The sequence below is a fragment of the Leptidea sinapis genome, chromosome 4 (genome assembly GCF_905404315.1).
Source record: "Leptidea sinapis chromosome 4, ilLepSina1.1, whole genome shotgun sequence".
Classification (NCBI taxonomy): domain Eukaryota; kingdom Metazoa; phylum Arthropoda; class Insecta; order Lepidoptera; family Pieridae; genus Leptidea; species Leptidea sinapis.
The window spans coordinates 3,401,530-3,420,360 of NC_066268.1; the positions used below are offsets into that span (position 1 = coordinate 3,401,530).

The following is an 18,831-nucleotide window of genomic DNA, read 5'->3' on the forward strand; positions in this document are numbered from 1 at the left end:
CTCGTAAACAACTGATCCTATTCTATGTTGAAAACTCCTTGCTACTAAACGTATGATAAAGATGTCTATCATAATTATAGCCTCTCAGAGTACGTTATGTGTATTAAAAAAATAAAGAACTTAACTCTTCCATAAATGGGAATAGTTATTTATGCAACTGTTGTGTAATAAGGGGTATTGAAACACGAATGTGGATTTATCACATTATGTGGATGATAATAGTATCACATGAGTGTTTTAACACGTAATTATCAACAGTTGCATACAAGACTTTATCTACACCCAGAATATGAATCCTCTAAAAGATACTGAAACAGTTAGTTTACTGCTAACATTAAAACACCCGTCCTAGTAGTAACCTAATATTCATTACTGATTATATACAAATAAACTAAGTATTAATGAAACAATTATTTATTTTGGTAGTAATTTACATTTTGTATAGTGAAATAATTAAAATTCACTCGAATATAATGTTCTTTTGCAGCGTTTAAAATGAATCGCTCATTTTTTGTAAACAAAGCAATAAAAATATCGAAGAAAAATGGCGGGGATTCGATAACCTATTTTTTTTTAAGGCGCGCGACGTTCTGGTAGTGTGGAACGCGCGTAAACGAAAATGTTCTTTTTTTGAAATTCATACAGTTACCACGCATCGAGCAATAAGAATGTGGCTGTCTGTTGAAACTCTTTGTGCATAAAGGGATCGGAAAAAAAAACATTGGAGTGTTGTTATGAAATTCAGTACAACATTACAACACTCGTTTGGATGATGTAATGGCTATTAGAACATTGGGTGTTTTAATGTTGGCAATAAGCTAACTGTTTCAGAATCTTTAATAGAGGATTTAAAGCATGGGTGTAGATAAATAAGATTTATTGGCGTTTATTACGACATATCTCTTGTTTATTACACGAATTTCTTAAAAATAGCACATGTGATAAATGTCGGGCGAGGGTGCGGGGGTGCGAGTGTTGTTGACCAGTAGCGTCCCTCGTCAGTCGTCAGTCGTCAGTCAGTACCTGCACGTGAGCCGCGTGGGAGCTGCACAGGCGGCCGCAGGCACGATGACCCGTACACCGCCGCGCCGCTTGGCCTTCATGGCGCCGCCGCGCGCGTCCACCACGAATGACACCAGGAACCTGCGGGGTGCGGACATGTCAGATGTGCAGTGGACAGACACTGATGAACACCGGTCAAACTCAAATAAACTTCATTCAATTAGGCTTACACTAAGCGCTTTTGAATCGTCACTATACATATTTCTTTTAAATAAATGAATTTACCTTATGTTTGGAAAAAGTTGAGCTCGTGAGTGTGTATGTTACAAGAAACTTAAAGGCCATTATTTTCAGTCAAATAGAGTATTTTACAATGGCTTCAATATACATAATAAATATGTTTATAAGGTGCTGCATCCAATATATGAATCGTGTTTAAGTAATATATATTATTTTATAAAAAGTAATTAAGAATAAACTGTATAAATATAAATTATCGTATCTCTATATATTCTTTAATCGTATAGTAGGCTTTTCGAAGAAGGCTATTCCTTATAATTTTTTTGAATTTAAAAGGTATTAGGCATGCGATATTATTTGAAATCTAATTAAAGAACTGCACACTGAGACAAACAAACGAATTTTGTATTTTACTGACTCTCGTTTTTGGAATAGCGATTTTATTTTTATTTCTTGTATTGATGGTATGTTTTTAGCGTTATTTTAAATGTATTCATTCCTTTTATTATAAACTCCACATAATATATTATTTAATTGCGATGTTATTGTTACAATACTCTGCGGAGGTACTATAGAGATATTTCCAACTCACCCAATGTCGACTGGTTGTCGCTCCATGGTGGCCACCTTACTATCATTGTTGCTGGGCCAGAGGTGTCCGTCTGTCACACTGTCCTCCAAGGGCTTGGCCCTGTTCAGAGTGCCGGCCTCGCTGTTCATGTAGCGGTATTGTTGCTGCTGTTGGATCGGACACTCCACTTCTCCTAAATTGAAATATTAAAATTAACTGATAGAGTCGTTGTTGGTCTTTTGAGGATACAAGCTTCTCTGGGGTCCACATATATGAAAGGAGGCTTAGTGAATGAGGGTTTTTGTTTCATTTTTAATGTTTTTACAATTGGTACTCTATTTGAAACTATTTTTATGGAAGAAGAAAGGAATAAAATTAATACTTATTTTATTCATAAATAATAGAACAAGAAGTTTAAAAGTGAAAAATGATAATTTAAAAATATATCTTTTATTTTTTTCTTTCAGTTATGGTAGCACCGGAAAAAAAGAAGATACTCCTATCATATCTGTAAGAGTAACATCATTTCACAGTTTAACTCCATCACCTATTGCCACACCATATAGGGTATTTGAGCCTGAAGCATTCTATTGTAACACGAAAGGAATACAAGCCAATTATAACCGAATCAATCACCGGCTGCTGTTTTTCCGAAGCGATACGACTTAAGGACCTTCAGGACGCCCAGAGCATACTCCCAACTTAAAGACTGTTGAGTTGCGAATGTCCATGGGCTGTTGTCTCATCACACTCTATTACGCGAGCCTCTTGCTCGGTCTCCTCTTCTTATATAAAACACCACTAATGTATAAAGACAAGAGGGAATCCGGATCTTCCCGTTCAATGCTATTGGTTGTCATTTTAAAACAGTAAAACTTATCTCCTCTACAGATTCATACGCTCGTAGTGGCGCCTAAAGACAGACGTACATGTTATGTAAATACGCGTTCTGACAAGCGCAAGAAACTTCATGCTGCAGTAACTTAAGGAACTTTCTTCCACGTACTACAAAGCTGTGGAATGAAAGCTCATCGTCCCGGAAACACCGCACAAGGGCTTCCTTGACGATACGATGGGACGATACGACATAATGACGTTAATTTTAATTAGTTAGTGATTATTGTGTTGGAGTTGGCAATAAATAAATAAATAATTTTAATAACTCAGAACTGCTAACTCCGACTACTCCGCCGGCCGCGGCGCTCACGTTGTGATTCCTCGGCCTCCACCGCAACGTGTCTCCCCACTTGTGTCGCCTATTTATCGCGATGATGTTCTACTTATATATCTTTTACTTTGACGAAGCTATGACATATTTACGAGAGTAACTGAAGGATGACCTTACCTCCTTCGTCCTCTGAGTCACTCATGAAGGTGTCCTGCATGAGCTCAGGAGCGGCCACTCTGTATTTTCCTTCCGCACCACCTGCAACAATTTGTAACACCTCTTAAAGTTTATTTATTAACACTTTAAATATAAATAAGTTCAACAATTGTCAAACACTATTCACACTACAATATGTAGTCATATTGACGAAATCTAAACTAATAAATGCACAGCTGTTTTTTTTTGTTCGTTGTTGTTTGATGTTTGTTGTGATGTTTGCAAATTACTGAATCTACCACATGATTGTAAAAAGTACAGCTCGTGTGAAGAAGATACAAGAAACTCAACGGCAACTCTTATCAGACAAATAGAGTATTTTACAATGGCTGTAATATAGATAATAAATTAGTTTGTAAGGTGCTGCATCCAATATATGAATCATGTTCAAAGTTAAAAACGTTTTAAATATCAAATATTTCATAAAGACAAATAAACACTAAACTATACTACTTCTAATTCATTGTGTAATATTTTTTTTGTTTATAATAAACAAAATAACCCTCCTTGTCGACTTATGCTATATATATTATATTAAATTTTCAATATATAATTATATCCCCGAAAATTATATTATTTTAAAAAGAATTTTATCATCATCATTATAATTAAACTTCTTTAAATTTAAAATATCAAGAATATTTCAGCATTATTCATCAATCAACTAAATACTATTTAGGTATTTTATGCTTAGTATCCTAGATAATTTATACATCTAGTTAGAGCCTCTTGCTGTTAGTCAACTAAGGACAACAGGCCAGGTTTATTACTTTAGTGTACATGACAGCTACGTTCTACATATGTGACATACGTGACTGACGTATCGCGAGGATACATCAGTCACTTTGTATTAGTGTGCTTACGTTGCTGAAAATAGAGGCTAACAGTTCGCCGCAATTTACGACATGTTCACAGTTGTCTTAGTCTATCTAGATGTATTAATTATCAAAATTTAGTATATAAGTGGCTTTTAAATTAAGTAAAAAATGTTATTTTAACTTAAGAAACAGACTCTTCAATTTTATTTATGTACTAAATAGCTGACCCAGCAAACGTTGTATTGCCATATAAAGTATGAAAAAAAAATTTTGGCGTAAGTATAAAAAAAAGATGACGACCGATTCTCAGAACTACCAAATATATCGTACATAAAATTTATCATACTACAATAATCATTATATTCGATTGCCATCTTGTGGATGGAATAGAATAATATTAAAATCTCGATACAAAGATAGGTGTTGATCGTAGACCCAGTGAACATTTTGAGTTGCATGTATTGTTTAATGTTGTATCATAAAAATATAAAAAATAAATAATTTATGTAAAAATAATAAATAAAATTTAGGTGTGACTAGACTAGACTACCCTTAACATTTAGGGGTATGAAAAATAGATGTTGTTCGATTCTCAGACTTACCCAATACGCACACAAAATTTCATGAGAATCGGTCAGGCCGTTTCGGAGGAGTTAACTACGAACACCGCGATACGAGAATTTTATATATTAGATTATACAGCTGTAGGTAAGCAGTCGTTACGTTTGTCAATGAAGTTATCGACGATGGCATACAAATTGTAATGAAGGAACACATTTACTTTTAATGTATGATATACAGTTAAGTGCACTGACTGTTCGTGCTATACTATTGTTGTTAGTAACCTATATTATTTGATAACGCTTAAAAGCTCGGATATAGAAGTTCAACCATAAATAAATTCAATGTTTGATCATTACAAACCGATTAAAAAAAATCTTAACAACAGACATTTCAAAATTGTTTGTTGCATTATTATAGTTCCATTTTTATGGAAGAGGAGGAGAAACGCGCGTAAGGGTCATCTGATATTAAGTGATACCACACATATACTCTTGCAACATCAGAGGAATCACAGGAGCGTGAAACTCTCTAAAAGGCGGCCTTTTAGAGAATAACCTAAGCGTATTTTTGAAGGTACCCAGCTCGTATCATCCTGGAAACACCGCACAAAGAAGTTCATCTCACAGCTTGGTTTATATAAATATTATATCCTCTGTATGTCAATAGCAGTAATAACGAAATTTATGGAAATATTATTTCATTAATTTTAATATGTACATCTTGTCGCCCACCAAGGTCGTCCAAAAACCAAGGTCACGGCCGTACCATGCTTTTCTCGATGCAGTTCAGGCCACATCCGGACATGCAGTTCAGGCTAGACCTTCGTTGTGGATATAATTAGAAACTTGAATTAAAATGGTAAATTTCAAACAATATAACTAGTCATAGATTTTTAATTTTGTCACTCATCTAAGGCACTTCTAGCAGACATACAAACTTCAAATTTATAAAAAAACTAGCTGACCCGACAGACGTTGTTTTGTAGATAATAAAAAAATACTGTTTTATAGGAATTTGCCAATAATATTTCATAAAAAATTTATAATTTCGTCAAAAATGCTCCCTGTTGTTAAAATGAAATTGTTTCACAGTATAACTGTCAAACCGTGCGTCATTAAATTCTCTCATAGAAAATATGCCCATACAAAAAAAATATTGGAAATAAAAATAATTATGGGTCGCAAATCGAAATAAAAAGTATCCTATCTCTGAAGTTGGACCTAACTGCACTCCATGAAGTAATCTCATTAAAATCCGTTAATTAGTTTAGGAGTCCATCGCGGAAAATCAACGTGTTACGTGATTTATATATATTAAGACTAGTGTATAGTGTATAAATCAAGGAAAAACTAAAATATTTTACAATTTCGGTCTAATTTTCTAGACATCAACTGTTTAAATAACTTTGTAATCTCATATTATATATACATATATATATGCTACTGAATAGGTTTTTGAAGTCGGTTGTTTTTTTTTAATTTTTGTCTAACTTAATTTCGTGTGCGATATGCGATATAAATGCGAAGTCTAAGTTGTCACAATGGTAGGCTCATATGATAACACGTGTGACGGATTTTTGATCCCAAAATATTGTAAATTTCATCAAAATCGTCGGAACCATTTACGAGATACATCAAATACATATAACCTTTATACACAAGTGGCACGTTTTATAGAAGTTATAATAAGAGCAGAAAGATAACTTAAGAAAGTTGTACCTACCACCACATGGTGCCATCATGTGGATGGAATAGAATAATATTGAATTATTTAATTTGTTATACATATAACAAATTAAATAATTCAATGTTTATGTTAAACTTGATTCAGAATGTCAGCTAAATTGAATAATAAAAGTGAAATGGTTAACGACAGAGACCAGGTTTATTTGCTATAGTTGTTAAAAAAAACTTACAAACAATAAAGAAGTATAATAGTAATATTGATATGAACAAACATTTCATATAAACATTGTTTAATGTTTGTGAATTATGTTTATTATTGCATGCTATTTCAATGTAACCTTCAACTATTAATACTGTATTTGCCACGCCATTCAAATGTTACATTCTGACAAAACAACATGTCGATATGTTGCTTTTAATTATGTTTTACTCAAGTTGTTCAATACGAATCTAAAAAATTCTGAAGACAGACGCAGTCAGGGATAAAATTAGTTTACACTACTATAAGAAAGAGAGACTTAATGGCATCAAATCTGAAAACAATATCAAGCGTACTAGTGAATGCATCTATGACAAATAATAGATATTTTGTAATTCAGGATTCGTTAAAAAAAACAAATATTTTTACTCGAAAATTACGAAAAAACGCGAAACATATGAGCTACTTAGGTTGTTTTATTTATGGGCATACACTTGACACAATATTTTGGGACACCCTGTATACTGTTGTGAATGAAATAGTTACAACATCTTATGTATGTACTACGCGGCTATTCTCTGAACCTGACGTCGTTGACGTCACATAGTCGCTTTGTTACGGTGTGCAAAACAAGCATCAATAAATAATATCCTAATATTATTATTAATAAATAAACTAGGTACAAATTATATATTTTTTCAGTATTATAGATTGATGTAAAGTGATGTGTTGTGACGCTGATTAATATTAAAAATCAATGAAAAATCTGGATTAAGTAAAAAAGAATATAAATTTTTTTTTGTGGCAGTACTGTTATATTATGTTATATTACAGAAACTACTGAACTATTAACAACAAAAGTCAAAACGTAACAATGGAATATTCAAAAATAAATCAGTGATACGAGTAGTACGAAAATATCACGACATGTACCTAACGGTAATGACATTGCAAACCGTACTGACGGAACAGGACCACCGTGAGGGGGTGAAGGGAACGGGAGGGGATTCATGCCCAGAGATAATGTGACTGCGTAGTAGGTACGTAATAGTATATTTCATCACGAGTGCAGTAAGCCTGTCATTGCAAAGAGTTCCGACAAATGTCTGCCCGAGCCGAGGCGCAGCTTATGGTGAGGGTTGACAGTCGGTACAAGTTGCAATGACGGTTCCGCACTTGTACTGAACAACTATTTTTAGTACAGTTGCGAAAAAATGAAGCAATTTAATAAAATAATAATAACACAATAAACTCAACTAACTAAAATGGCGCCAACCGTGAAAGAATATAAGCAGAGATTTTTTTTTTTCTTCACCCATTTTGGGTAGGCAAAGGGGATGCCCATACAGCCAAGTCTTCAGTAGATTTTTTTTATTGATATGAAATGAAAATGAAATTTAATGAGATGAAATGAAATAAAACCTAACCTAACTCATTAAATCTGATATTGAAACAAATTAGTAGCTTCTATTTAGAAATATTTGCATAAATCATTAAAAACTTCGTGGTTGGTTTTTCTTTTTAACAGACATAGACATTGAGCAACTGTATTAAAAACAATTTTTTCAATGATGCAACAAATACTTATAAGGTAACAGCAATTTTCATGATGATAAAAATGAATATGAATGAATGATTGTTAGAGGTTGTTAAAGATATTACACAAGCGAGTGACATCACCGCGTGGGAGGTACTTGACTCGGTCACACCTCGCACGATCAGCACGATCAGCTGGCTCCGTATAACACCGGTGACCTTATTATTATTTACATTTTCGTGTGTCATGACAGTGTCCGTAACGCTTCCGGGAGCATGTACTTACAATTATATAGTAGCGTATAGACAAACCTCCAATCCGTAAGACATGTTGCTTTGGGAAAATGTGATGTGAATTTTATTAGGCATTTGTGAAAATTATATATGATTTTTTTTAAATGTACACGCATTAAAAAATTAAAATTTCTTAAATAAAATAGAACAAGAGGTTTTGATTAAAATAAATAAAAATAAAATGTACAAGTGTTGGTCGCTATAAATACTAGATGTATTTAAGAGTTATCGACTCGATCAAAACATTCTTGTATCACCAATAGAATCAATAAGTACAGGTCAACTTTTGGGTTATTCCAATTATAATTATTAGGGCTCATCGAAGTCGCCAATTATTAAGATTGCATAATTTACAAATTGTACGTAACACTCAGATGATGAACTAACTCTTAATATTCTGTAAATCATCTGTAATGCACATATTGTATGTACAATCAAAATCAAACTCAACTTACATTTATTTATTACTAACAATTTCTAAATTCAATCGCATACGAGAAAATTGGTCATTCGAGATGGATATTTAATTAATCAGGCTATTAGATAATACATTTTATTGTACGATATTACATTGTAACCATAATTTTATAAAAAAAAAAAAAAGAAGCCCGCTGAGTTTTTTGCGCCCGTTCTTCTTTGGTCTGAGGCATCCTTTTGGAATGGGTGGTATTTTTTGACTTTCAATAAGTTATATCATATCCTGTTTTGAATAAAAATATTTGAATCAGAATCCATTTTCGTCTTTTGGCTTTTATTTAACCGATTTATTGCAAGTTCTGGTGATCTCATTTTTCATTCCATCTATGGGATGACGTCGTAGGCATGACTATTCTCGGTGTTGACATTATAATAATCAAATTTTCAATAAAATTCGTTGATGCGCCCTATTAACGTACATAATATTATCAAGAATATATTGAGAGGCAACAGTTTAAATTTTAATTTGTACCAATATTTATGGACGACGCGGGACTCCAATCCCCGCCCGTGTGGTTCAGTCCGAGCGCTCTTACAGCTCTCCAGTTAGTTACCAACCGTCCAAGTGACGCAACGACCCTAAATCTTGGTGTGTCCTTGTTCTTTATGTTATATTTATTTATTTAAATGTTTCTCCATTATTTTGGCAACTCAACGGCGGCTTTTTGTGTCGTGATGCAGTATTCTGCATTATTATGTTTCTGTTTAAAGGGCGCCGTAGTTAATGAAACTTAATAACTAATGAAGCTCACATGCGATGCCGCTCAGAATTTTGCGTGCAAGAATAGTGAGCTGTAATGCATTGTAATTGGCAGGGCGTATCACATACTTTCATGCAACCACCCAACGTTTTGCTCTTGTCTTCACTATTTCTCATAAAACCCCGTAATATACTTAAATGTGGTATATTGGCATGTTATTGTTTATAGAAAACGCATATAGACCAGTGGTTAGTGGCCCTGGCTATTAAGCTAGAGGTTGCGGGTTGGAGTCCCAGTATGTGCAATGATTTATACGACGTATATGTTAAATACGTATTAAATATATCGTTATCTTGTACCTAGGCTACAGGCTATGCCTAGTTTGGGGCAACATAATTTGTGTAAAAGTGTGTAAATATTATTATACATATATAAGAATACATAAATACTTTTAAACATCCATGACTCGGAAACAAACATCCCACATTCACCTACATAAATGTTTGCAACTGTATTCGAATCCGGGACCTTTAGCTCAGTAGGCAGGATCACTAGCCACTGGGCTATATGGTCGTCGTCGTCTTATTATATTAGGGTATTTAGTGTAATACATACTCAAGCAGAACCGGGCCACTCTACAACAGTGCACTTGAGATCTTAGTATAAAAAGCCAGCCAAAGGCTATACCGCAATGCTCGAATCGTTCATAAGTGTAGGTATTTACTACCAATGGCCGTCTTCGTCTTCGACCGCGAAGATTTTACTAACGCATTACGCAACTGACCATTGGATTAGATTTTAACTACAAATAAATGTATTGGGCATTTGTTATTAAAAAAATTTCTTTATGTATTCTGTTTTGGCAATCTGTCTTCTAACAATGATCCAATGTGCTGACTGAATATGACTGTATTTTGGTGTTGGATTTATAGAGGCTTTTCCAGTGAGAGTCCTTGCCCACGAATCTTGCTGCTAGTCTCTGAATACTGTGGCGTGTGGCGCTACAGCCGAGACAATTTAAGGAATTAAAATAATATTTGTGATTTATTTCGTCGCGCGCACACATCATCACGATTTCCCAACACCATGAAGTTGGTCAATAAGTCTCTTTCTAGTATAGTGTAAACTGATAACTATTTTGAAAATATTTATTTAGCAAGTGGCACTGTCAGTACATATAAGCATAATTCAAATTCAATTTTTTTTATTCAAAATAGGATTTAAAATCACTTATTGCATGTCAAAAACTACCACCCATTCAAAAGAGACTGCCTCAGACCTGAGAAGAATGGGCGCAAGAAACTCAGGGGGCTTTTTTTAATATAAAATATGGGTTACAATGTGATATCGTACAATTAACATTTATAATTAAAGAGCCTAAGGGTGTTCGCTTTATTCCCAGTCCGTGGTGTCATTAAGAAAATCGTTTATGCTATAATAACCTTTCCCACACAAAAATTCCTCAATGTGCTTATGAACATACAGAACATTATCAAAAATGTATTGGGAAGCAACAGCAAAATGTTTACTTCTTTAAATTTTTCTCTTAATGATTCTTTAGGACCTAGGTTAATCACGCGAATAGCCCTCTTCTGCAGCACAAAGATGTTATTAATATCGGCCACACTGCCCCATAAGCATATAACTTAAATGTTAACACGACGTCTAACCTTAAAATAAGCGCTTATGAATCTACCATATGTTCGGAAAAACTAGAGCTCGCTAGAAGAATATACACAAAACTCAAGGGTTACACTCTTCAATCAAATAGAGTATTTTACTATGGCTGTAATATATACATAACACGGTACGGTATATATAACAAATTAGTTTGTAAGGTGCTGCATGTAGTTTTAAATATCAAATATTTTGCTAAAAGTAGTAAAGAATAAACAGAAAAAATATAAATCATCGTAAATTGGATGCATCAACCTTAGAGCTTGAATACATTGTTTGTGTGAGACTAACTTGTGAACATGATTGTTATAATTAGTAATCGCATCAAACAAATACAATTATTTAATAATAACAATCTATTATCTCATAGAATAATTCATACAGAAATAAAATTTGATATTAGATATTATTATAAATTTGATACAAAATTGAAGATTTATATTTTTGCCGCAAAAAGAGGTTGCCATGATTTCAATAGATACCTGCAGAACTGATCATTGGGATCTTAGGCTATAAGGTGATGTGGCCGATATAACAGCAAGGCATGGGGTTTATGGTGCACGGGAGTGGCGTGACATCATCATTACAAGTATAGGTACGTGGCTAATGCATTAGCTGATGGCATCTGTGTACGTTGTGCATGTTAATAGATGTCTACTACGACTCACTTTTATAGCTGCGTACACTTACATAACCGTTTGCAATTATCGGGACAAATTCTTCATAATTATATATTACTAGTCCATCTATTAATAATATTATACATGTTGGGAATGGGGCGCTAGCTGTTACAGTTCGTCTTTGATACGAAGAGACGTTAATACTATATGTACTATAACTTACTATCACATACTTGGCCAGCTATAGCTTCAAAAATTATTTTAAACCACGACCACTTTCCAACGAAAATACGGCACATAATAGCCGTTCAGTTAAATTGTCCGCCTCCTTGTCATTATCCACAATATTGTGGTGATAATGATCTGTATTTGATTGTGTACGATGATGATAGTTTTTATTTAACCGATTTTAAAAAAGGAGCAGGTTCTCAATTCGTCGGTATGTGTTTTTTTATGTTTGCTACCTCAGAACTGTCGACTGCGTGAAACGATTTTGATAATACATTTTTTATTTGAAAGCTGGTGCTTCCCATTGGTCCAAATTTGACGATGGCATCCATGAGAAAACCATAAAAGTCTTAACTTTGCTACAAGTATGTGCGCGACAAATTTACGAATAACTCAATACCGCGCGAACCGTGAGAGTTTGATTATGGGATCCATGAGAAAGTAACGGAACTCATCATTTCTTAGAAGCGGTACTCGGACGAATTTTTTTATGCTATCTGGATATTTGAGTCACCTACCGTAACACCGTTATGATCAAGGAATTGTCGTAGTAGAATATGATGATCAATGGACTCCTTAACGAAATACAGTAAGGATGCGATCTGTGGCAGAATTTCTATCTGTAATTAATTGCAGTGCGCTTACGTTCAGTGCTGCATTGCAAAATTTAGTTGATCTACACATAGTTGTTAAGTGTACTTCAGGTTCACTAAAAATAAAAAAAATAAAAACTAAAATTATTTTTATTTTGCTAGTTATTATTATTAGTTAACCTAGCCAGTATTTGTCTAATTCAGATACTTATTGCCGTTGCAAGTAACCGGTCTTTGCCTGTTAACAATTTAAATTAATTAATTTTTTTTTAAGGTAAAAGTTACAATCTGCACTGATATGCGCGCGAATTTATTATTAAGCTCGGGCTAAAATTAGAATGGTTATTACGATGACTAAAACAGGAAAGTGGAGTTGTCTATTGTAGGGCCGAATTAGAAAGGGTAATGGTTGACGGCCATTAGTGGACTCCTCGCTCGTCACTTTGTCATGTTCTGCTTTTCCGTCATAATATGCGCATGTAATATATAGGTATATAATATAATGCAATAGTATAGTAAGTGCATATAAGTATGTGCCGAGTCTGCATAAAACATGATTTTTTGAACTTCTTTAAGCACGGTTGGCATGGGTTTTAAGCTAGTGATCGGGCAAGTAGTTGCGAGTTTGCTAGTATTACGTGAACGGTAACGGTGACAAACAATATAGTCAAGTTAATTGAAAAATACGCGGTAATTGACACGCTCCCGTCGAATAAGTTAAAATAGTTCGTTAAACCATGTTTGAAAGTTTGGTTTTAATGTTGCTCAAACAGTTGGACCGTTTTTAACGATATTTGAGAAAGTAGGGAAAAAAGTAAAAGATAAATGCCACCAACTCGGTTCAAATAGGTAGGTATGCATAATATTTATATATTTTTTCCGTTAATTACATACCTATAACTAGGCTAGCCATAAGTAAATTAAATTAAATATTAAATTTTTTTAATTAAAATTTTGACCGCGTTTATATAATAATCCAGATATAATTAAAAAAATCATGTCTAAAACTTCATATAAATGAAATGAATATTGTCATAATCAACAAATTAAAAATCCTTCATCTCTCGATAGCCATTACTTTATAATATCTTTATATATTTAAATCGGTGTTTGTTTCAATATGCCAAAAACCTCTGAAGAAATATATTTCATCAGTTTTCATGAATATAATGACTCTTATATGGAGAGCCTCGCGTCCACTTTCATTAAATCGCACAGACTAATAATATAGTCAATTACAGACAGCGCGCGGTACTCTAGTGTCGCGAGCCCGCTACCATTAATTAATGTATCCTTTAACCCAAATAATTCAATTATCGTTCACCTCGACTCATATTTACGAGTACTCCTCTATCTGCCATCGATGCATCTTTATACATTAAATCTGATATAATCAAAGATGACTTAATAATCAAGCAACTATACAACGCAACATGAGAATGACGCTTTATCAAATCAAATCAAAATGATTTATCTAGGTCAAGGAAATGTTCGTCATTTCGCTAAAAGTTGGGATTTAATGAGAAGAAGAGGTAAGAAACTCATTGCCACTCTTCTAAATCAACATTAACAGCTTCATCGTTTTACAGATTACTTTAATTACAATATAATATGTAAAGTGATGCAAATAAATACTCAAACGTCCAATACTAACACTCATATATATGAATAATGATTATCGGAATATATATAGTAGATATATTTATTTATTTACAATGTGTGCGGACTGATGCATATACTGTGTGCACGTGCTCAATAACTCTTGTTTTTTTTTAATTTATATCTTTTTTACTTACTCGTGTAACGAATTGAATATTTGACGTTAGAGTATTTTTTAAATATTTATTATTAGTTATATTAATTAGTTCACATAGAAATGCCTGTTTTAGTTTTAATGTGATTGATTTCTTTTTTTCTTTACTATATTTATTCTCATTAATTTTTTTTATTTTTTGTTTTGTGTTTTTATCTCATTTTTAAGTTATGAATGTTTTTAAAATGACTACTTGCAAAGAATGTATTTTATTGGTTTAGGTTGTGTTAGCCTGTGAGGTATTTGTATCATAGATACTTATGAGTGTGTTTTAGACTTTATTATAAGAGTTGATATAGTATACAATGTTGGCTAAATAAAATAATTAAAGATAAAAACGTAGAGCTACAAAAAAACAAACTCTTTTCAAACTAATGAATAAATTTACTTGCAAATGTCTTTCAGTTTTATTCACCTGTTGTTTTGGTAATAAAAATATCTTAACGGCCTTACAAACTTACAAATAAACTTGGCATAAAGTTCTACCTGAGAATATGCAAAATGTTGACTATATTGCTGACAACACTGTCAACACAATGATAATTCTAAAGTTTTCTGAATGTCAAGGAGCCTTGGGATTAACGCGGGAAACGATGAACGTCCGAATAAACCAATCATAAGCAAATATCTATTTGAACACATTTTCCATATTCTTGGTTTATTCTCAGGTATAACTTTAAACCAAGGTTATTTGTATGGCCATAAGTGTATATCACAAAAACCGCCCAAAAACTGCCGGAATTTTATGTTTATTGGTTTGTGAATCTATAGAAGAATAATTTTTAGGAACGCTTATCGAAAATTAAATATCCATTCACAAATAAATGCGGTGCGGAGAGGATTATTATTTAAATTAAATTGATTGGGTTACAATATTTGTGTACCGTAAAAGGTCCAGACATCAATATTATGTTACAGAAAGATGTTATAAACGACAACGTCAAGGTCCTCTTGTGTCATAATAATATCCGGACGACCGAGCCTTGCTCGGATTTTTAAGAATGTACAAAACTTGAACAAAAAAAAACTAATAGGACATCTGGATTCGAACCGGGGAACCCATCTGAGCTATAATAGTCTTGTATATAGTGGCGAAATTTACCTTTGTATTCTAATGTTATTGTAGCTGTTTCTCATTCAAACATGGATAAAACCATTTTTTTTAAATTGAAACCTAGCTAGATCGATTTATCACCCCCGAAATCCCCTGCATACTTAATTTTATGAAAATCGTTGGAGCCGTTTCCGAGATTCAGATTATATATATATAAATAGTTTAAAGATATAAGATATAATATAATATAACAGACACACAGACCGGGTAAATAAATAAAACAGCAAATAATAGGCAACTTTGTAACAAAAGCCTTCTAGAAAATATAGACTCTAGTAAATAAATGTTTTTGGAACGGATCCAACAGTTTTAGATGATCAAACTAAGACAGCTATATGTAATAGCTTATATAATATATATATATAACAACAACCGATGAAAACAGGCCAGCTTTATTACTTCTATGTGCGTGACAAGCTACGTCTTACACTTGCGATTGCTCAAAATAGAGATTAACTGTCAACCTCATTTCCTCATATAACGAACTAATTAATTTGCATATGCTGGGTTTAGTGTAAATTGATGCGTAAATAAAATATTCGTAATTTTTTTTGTCCAGAGAATATACTAAAAGTCCGGGATATCATATATGCCTGCCTTTTTTATGGAAGAGGAGGACAAAGAAGCGTTCGGGTAAACTGATTTTAAACAAATCAAAAAGATGGAGGAATAACAGTTGCGTTCCAGCCTTTTAAATAAATATACGCGTTTTTCTTTACGGTACCAAGTCGCAGAGAAGCAGCCCACAATAAGTAAGCTCATTCATTTGGCTGTACGTGGAAAAAGTTTAAGGAACTTTCTTCTAAAAACCGCCCCTTAGAGAACGACAGACATCCGACGATGGTGGGTATATCGCGGGTGAAATCTGAAGTAAACAGATATAATAATGTGCAAATGTTGCATGGTGAACGTAAACAGATCGAATCTGTTTGATACAGTTATGATAAATAAATCATTGTTTGTAAATGTCGTATTCAACTGTCACACATCCTCTCCACTGTTGTTGTTAAGATGTCCTTGTAACAACATCCTACTAACAAAGTAAGATGTAGCAATGTTTCTTAACTATTACGTTTATTGTTTCCATTACCGAAATAGAATCGACTGTCTCTACAAAATAGTAGTAATAAAAGATCACAATAATATTATTAAACCAGTGCATGTAACTTCCCTTACAATTTTCGAAAATTTATGCCTCAGACTTCTTCTTTTTTTTTCGATACAATAAAATGAATTATTTAAAGATATTATTTATCTAAATTTATGTAGTCAGGCCACAGTGAATCAGGTTCCAGTAGTATCAAATAAAACACATTTTCACAATTATACACCTACCTGCAAGCTCGGACTAAGGTCAAACTAATAAAGGCCATGTTTATTGACAACGATGTTATTGTAAGGCGAGCGTGACCTCATACCTCTAATGCTCATGTAAATTAATGTTAAATGCGCATCCTTACACCTCAACAGATTTGCTAAATACCCTTGGAACAATATCGCATAGGGCTTTGTTTGTGATAAATAAAATCGAAAATTAGGCGCACTACATAGGTAATCCATGCTAACACAGCAAAACGTATTACAATATAAATAATTTGTTGAGAGTGTGACCCTTAATAACCGACAAAGTTTTACCGTGCCGAAACGTGACATCTCTGTTTTTTTAAATACTTTCAGTAACAAAGGTTTTATGAATCCGCTGCGGTAGATTCCCCACAATAAATCTTACATTAAATTCCAAATGTTTGGTCAACCGAAATGCTACAAAGCGGAGTAAACATCCATTTACAACGCCTGCCCATTTACGAACTTTTTATAGTTCATTAGTTAATTTATTTGCATTCGCTTGGCACTGTTAGCTCTCTGTACAGTTTAATTAATCGAAAACGTTCTTAAGTTTAATTAAAATGTACATCGCGCAATTAATTTGTGATTTCAACGCCATCGGAAGACAAGCCACTTCATTATGCGTAAATTTGAAGTATAAACGAAATGGATATTATAACTTATTATTTTCCGCCTGCAAAATAAACCACAAATGATTCTTTTTTCACACTTTTCAGTCCAATTGTCAGTTGAATTGTGAATGAAATCTTACTGATATTTGTTAGATATCTTCAATGACATATAAGAAACATTTAAAGACATATCATTCGCAGTCTGATAGCGAAACAGCAAAAGTTTGCTGAAAGACAATGTAAACACACTTTTCTCCTTAGTCGTGTCAACTGTCACTGTCCGAATCAAACCTGAAGTGAATACATTTTTTACATTTCTGCTTATTGACTAATAACATTTTAACTGACTGGAGTAAATGCGGCAATGTTTAGCCATAGCAGTCTTCTATTAATGTGTGGTGTTACATATTTCGTCTTTGTTTTTATACAACGTGATTAGTCTATATGTATAGTACGTAATTGGATATCTCCAAAAATATTAAATTGTGCTAGAGGATATGTAAGCCTTTACTAGATAGGTATTAGGTATTCCCTCGCTATGTTATTCAACTCGACGTCAAATGTTAGTCTATATTAGGCTTGTGCTAAAGCCAGCAAGCTATTTGAGCTTATTGTTTTTAGTGGAGAACGCTAGACTAGTGAGAGTTGGCAAATTTCACTCGCAACCTTAGAATTTCTGCTCAGATAATATTATGTGTATGCATCCTTTAACGTAAGAGAGTCAAATTAACGTAAGTGTGAATTTGAAAATCGAAAACATATTGGTATGTCGTTGGGGATTCGGGGTGGCCTCCCGGGTGGGAGTTTGCAAGATAACCTCTATTTCTATATCTTCAAAAGCACAAGCAATCGAACGATGTAATTATAGATTCAATGATTTACCAACGATTTTATGAAATGTCGTATGTTACAGGTTTGAATGGGTGACCATATGACCAAATGCGGAAACGGAAAATAATTATTATCTTGTAGGCTTACATCATTCAATGACGAAATGAATGGCTTATCGAGAGAGGCATCACTTGTAATACATCCATGATCCAAGGAAAACAAACTGAAAATCCTTTTATATTTATGAAGGCATTCTGAAATACAAGAAAATAGATTCCTGTGATGGCCTTCTACGTATAATAATATAGAATAGTGTAGTGGTAGTAGAATTGTGTAGCTAAGACATGGAATAACAATTAAGTAAATAAAATCACAGAGAAGTGAAAACTTCATCTTGAGACGAGGTTAATAATACGAATTAAATCAATTTTTTGGTCTTTACACATTAAGTAATAACATTTATCAGATATTTAATTACAATTGTATATAAGTAACTGTGATGGATTTTGCTTTCATTTATTACGCT

At 33.3% G+C, this 18,831-nt stretch overlaps 1 protein-coding gene across 4 annotated transcripts in view; it reads right to left on the reverse strand.

Moving 5' to 3' along the window:
• The window catches only part of LOC126979682 (ankyrin-1-like), a 244,618-nt gene that overhangs the window by 34,538 nt on the left and 191,249 nt on the right, over positions 1-18,831 (reverse strand). For all 4 annotated transcript variants that reach the window (XM_050829118.1, XM_050829117.1, XM_050829120.1 and 1 more), the window contains 3 exons: positions 3,159-3,239; positions 1,835-2,006; positions 1,024-1,143 (listed from right to left, as the gene is read on the reverse strand). In XM_050829118.1, the coding sequence (XP_050685075.1) occupies positions 1,024-1,143; positions 1,835-2,006; positions 3,159-3,239 (373 nt within the window). The remainder of the gene's footprint in view (positions 1-1,023; positions 1,144-1,834; positions 2,007-3,158; positions 3,240-18,831) is intronic.